Source organism: Cajanus cajan, chromosome 9 (genome assembly GCF_000230855.2).
Source record: "Cajanus cajan strain Asha chromosome 9, NIPB_CcT2T_4, whole genome shotgun sequence".
In the NCBI taxonomy this organism is placed as follows: Eukaryota; Viridiplantae; Streptophyta; class Magnoliopsida; order Fabales; family Fabaceae; genus Cajanus; species Cajanus cajan.
The window spans coordinates 30024761-30029518 of record NC_138525.1 but is presented as its reverse complement, the minus strand read 5'-3'; the positions used below and the strand labels follow the sequence as shown (position 1 = coordinate 30029518).

The window sequence follows — 4758 nt, the reverse complement described above, 5'->3', positions numbered from 1 at the left end:
CATATTTTACATCGGTTCTCTAAAGGCATTTACATCGGTTCTAAAACCGATGTAGAATAGAGCGACGTAAAAAATATACACATTTTTACATCGGTTCTGAAAAACCGATGTAGATTTAAGCATAAATCTACATCGGTTCTCTGGAGAACCGATGTAGATTTATTCTTAAATCTACATCGGTTTTCTTGAGAACCGATGTAGATTGCATTTTTTTTTTAAAAAAAAATTATGCTTATTTTTGCACCAATAGAGCCACAACAGAGCCACACAAAAAAATTATGCTTATTTATGCAATTTACCACACCACAACAAACATAATAATAACTTTTATAAACATCAATCTTCAGCTAGATGAGATCTAAGCAAACATAACTAAATTAAATAATTACAATAAAGAAAATTTTCCATGCTACCATCTACAAAATACAAAACATAAGGTGCAGAACTTTTTCTCATGCAAGCTTTTCAATTTTATCAGATCTCTTTAGTGCCTGAGATTCCGCAGTTCCTGGGGGCTTTGTCAGAAAAATGATTACACAATAAGAGACCAGTACATAAAAGACCAAGAAACAGAGAGAGAACAAAAATGTTGGAATAATAAAGAGGAGGATCTGAAACAACATCTATCACACCACCTGGACTGCTGTTGACATCTCCACAATCTTTTTTCCCAAAAGTAAATTGAACAAATTTAAAAGTTGGCTTCTAAACATTTGTTATGCTCAAGGAAAAATAGGTGATAATAGATATTGAAGAGTTGAAAGTAAGACAATTATTTGGTGTAATTTACCATTTAAGATAATAATTATGGTGCGCACCTGTTTAGAAATGGATGTCACAACTCAATGGTTCTCACTAAACTCAGGATTATAGATGAGAAAAAGTGGAAATCAAAAATAAGGAATCCTCTTTAAAATCATAGTATAACTATTCAGATAGAAGAAATCACCAAAATCACCAAACTTTGATAGAAGGGCTTGAATATCCATTCCCATGCCCCTATCATCATCATCCCAGTCCCAGTAAGACCCAATTGGTTCGTTTCCTACTCCTGTGAATTGTTCACCTCCATGAAACCAAAATCAGACATGTAAGCATCTTGCACTGGAATGTTTGTAGTTGTACTTAACAATTTTGTCACTCCAGTTCGAGGCCGCCTAGAGCCCTGCAGAGAGACAAAGAGACTTGAATCTAAGTTGAACAGAAAAGTTTTAAGCAAAACTAGTTGATTAGCTTACAACTGGTTTCTACTTATTCTGCTATAACCAAATCTAGATCTGACTAACTTGAATGGGTAGCTATTGCAATATGAAACTAAAAAGTATGGGAGTGTCATATGGGGAGGTTACTGGAATTTTTTCCCTAATAAAAGTTAACAGATCTAACAAAAGTAACAATGATTCATAATAAAAGGGCAAGCATGAATTAATAATATTAAAGTAGACAACTATACTATAAAAAAAAATAAAAATAAAAATAAGAGTCTGTCATTTGGTCGTATAAAAGAGAAAATTACATTTTCTATGAACAAGAGAAAAATACAATATTCTCGTAGCCTTTATTTGTTGAAATAGATGAATCAACAAAGGAAACAAAAAGATAAAACATATTTTTTAATATTAGCATATCTTATTTATAGGATTAAAATAATACATGGTTTTTATAAGAATTATATTTTGTTTAAAATGTTTTTAAGTTATATATTTTTAATTTTACGCTACAAAACTTATCTAAAAAAAATATAAGATTATGATCTGAAAAAAATATATATATATATATATATATATATATATATATATATATATATATAGAAAATCTAACAATGAGCAATATGCTGTGAAAATATTTAGCCCTTATAAGTTTGTAGCTAATTAAATGCATAAAAATGGGATGTGGAGTAGTTTTTGGTCATCTTTGGGCTTCGCTGTCATTTCAACAAATCATTGGGTAATGAAATGCAATTTACTCTTAAAAGAATTATATTCAGCCTTCCCAATGATTTATTTATATATCAGCATCTGAGCATAATACAACCATTTCACTACAAGGAGGAAGAAACATTTACTGAAAAAATGTATACTTGTTGTACATGGACAAATGACAAACATCGGGGGTTTTTTTTTATCAATAAATTCTAATTATATAGGTAATGAGAATCAAAATGAAATAAAAGTTGAACAAATTTTAGTGAAACAGTCCAAATTTCAGACTGATTTGATCTGAAATCTATACAATACACAATCCTTAAATTTAGAGCAAGGTGCAAGAGGATGTATGTTCTACTAACTTGATGAATTTGGTCCTCACATTTATGATAATTGGTGAAATTAGTCTTTCATCCTAACTCTATTAACTTTATTTACTTGTCTGTCACATGTCTGCCACGTTAAGATGTGACAAACAACTAATCATCACATAGCATTTAGCATTAGGAATTAGTTTCACACATTATGTTAGAGATGTGAGAAAAAAATTTATTGCTTTTAAAGTATAGAAACCAATTAAGATCAAGTTTAGTCAAATTCTCAAGGCTTAAAAACAAATTATACCTTAGGTTATTTAATAGTATTATTACCTTTGAGATAAGCAATTATTGCTGTTAACTATAAAACTGGTAACATCTTGTTTTTGCCCTTATGTAACTTAACTGTACCGTGGAACAACACGTGATTTACCTGAAAATGAAATAAAGGTGATAAAATGAAAAAAAAAAAAGAAAAAAGAATGTACACTGTCCAAGAGAGAAGCATAAAGCGAAGAAAGTGAGTGTAAATCTATTAACTAACCTTCAAATTATTAGAACATATCATCCAACCTCTGCCTGTAAAGAGCCAAACGCTGTGGCCGGGTAATAACATTGTTAGTAAATTTAAATAATAGCTGTGAATAATGAATACATTTTGAAGTGTATTCTTTCTATCTGTTTCTTATGGCTGCAAGTGCCATTTCATCTTTCCAAAGCAACAAACATCAATTCTTATATCAAAACTTCTACAATGCTAAAAGAATCAGCATCTTATCAAAATGGAATGAAATATAAAAGGGGATATGGATGCATACCCTAGTGTAGGCATAAACTCCAGCTTCAGTTGGTCCTATTGGACTCCCTCTTCTAATGAATCTTCCTTCTTTGAAAATATAAAGCATTGGAATTCCAGTTGACAATTCTAAACTAATCACCTGTCAAAAGATGACACAAAAAGAATCATGACTATTTATGTCATGTGAACATAGAAGTTGCCATAATTATGAATACTTAAATCACCTCTTGGGAAGTTAGTTTGTCAAGATACATAATAATGGATCTCAGGGAATTTCCATGGGCTGCAATCATAATATTCTTTCCGGATAAAAGTTGAGGTTCAATCTGCAGTATAATGTCAATGGAATCAGTTCCCGTATAAATGCAATAATGACAAATTTTAACACACATAACACTGATTAATTTTTTTGATGATAGAACTTATATGGTCTTTCTAAATTTTCATAAAAAGGAACCTTGATACAAAAGACTAAACCACCTACTTGGTCTCTAAAATAGGCAACTGCTCTTTCAGCACACATTTCCAAACTTTCACCATTTGGGGGAGGTGTGTCATAACTTCTACGCCACTCATGTACTTGTTCTTTCCCATATTTGTCTGCTGTTTCTTGCTTATTGAGACCCTGTAGTTCCCCGTACCTGAAATCATTACAAGTATAGCTTATAGATTATATGCTGTACACAAGGTTGTAAAGCAGTAATAACAAACGATGAAAGTAGGAAACAGATTACTACATTCTTTCATTCAACTGCCAAGCTACTATGACTGGAATCGATTGCTTTTTTGTATCTTCACTAAAAACTTGACTCCATTCCCTTGCTTGTTCACTCTCATTGCGCATTATGATAGGCACCCACAGAAAGTTTGATAAGTAATAGTTTAGGAAAAGGCATTTGAATACTATATTGTAGAAAATGAAAACAAATAGAGTTAAATTCCCCTGCCTTCATAGTTAAGCGCTAGCCGTTTGATATTCCAAATCCAAATGTCACTTTCAAGAGGAGTATCATACATAAAAGAGTTACAACATATTTTTCCCCTATTCCATCAGTTATTATCGCTTATCACACAATTCTCTTTTCTTTAATATAGAAATAATTTAATGAAATATAATTTCTCTATGAAAGATAAATCATAGAGGTTCACCTTCTCGATCTAGAGAAACTTATTTAAGAAGCACTCCAACTAACTAATCATTTTCTTTCTCAGAATATAACTACATATTGAAAGATTTATAATGGTAGAACAAAAAGACTTAGTTGCTCTGCAACAGATTAATATAGCAACAAAGGTATGGAGAGTACCTCTATTATCCACAAAATTGGAGTGATAGTGCAAGCGCGTAGCCTCAAGCAACTTGGAAACAACATGAGCACTCTCGGAAGCCTTGAGAAAATGATCATTGAGATTAGCAAATATCTGCTGCAGATTGACGGAATGCTTCATAGAACTCGGCATCTGTTGCTTGATATTGGTGCCCTTGGGCGGAGGGGTCTCCATCATTTCCTCAAGCACAGGAACAGGCTCGGGCTCAGGCTCGGGCTTGGGCTCAGGCTCAGGCTCAGGCTCAGGAACACGAAGATCCTTCTGAGGCGTGATAACCTGGTCCTCGTGAACAACCCTGGCGGGCTTTTCATGGAAGACCTTGGCCTGAACCTTGGAGAGGGCATCTTCTTCGGCGACATTGAGGGTGGGGCCAGCGATGTTCTCGATG

General features: G+C 33.0%; 1 protein-coding gene across 1 annotated transcript; it reads right to left on the bottom strand.

The window, feature by feature from the left end:
- Nucleotides 1–1825: 1825 nt before the first annotated feature.
- Nucleotides 1826–4533, bottom strand: LOC109792874 (2,3-bisphosphoglycerate-dependent phosphoglycerate mutase 1-like). The gene is made up of 5 exons (XM_083063832.1): nucleotides 3779–4533; nucleotides 3526–3682; nucleotides 3266–3367; nucleotides 3061–3180; nucleotides 1826–2838 (listed from the first exon to the last, which is right to left on the bottom strand). The coding sequence occupies exons 1-5, from the start codon at nucleotides 3883–3885 to the stop codon at nucleotides 2797–2799; spliced, it is 528 nt and encodes a 175-aa protein (XP_082919958.1). The 5' UTR covers nucleotides 3886–4533; the 3' UTR covers nucleotides 1826–2796.
- Nucleotides 4534–4758: the final 225 nt, after the last annotated feature.

Coding starts and splice junctions, on each gene's coding strand:
- LOC109792874 (XM_083063832.1), bottom strand. CDS start 3,885: ATGCGCAATGAGAGTGAACAAGCAAGGGAATGGAGTCAAGTTTTTAGT. Junction 3,683..3,778: donor TGGCAGTTGAATGAAAGAAT/GTAGTAATCTGT, acceptor TAATGATTTCAG/GTACGGGGAACTACAGGGTC. Junction 3,181..3,265: donor ACAAACTAACTTCCCAAGAG/GTGATTTAAGTA, acceptor ATCTTTTGACAG/GTGATTAGTTTAGAATTGTC.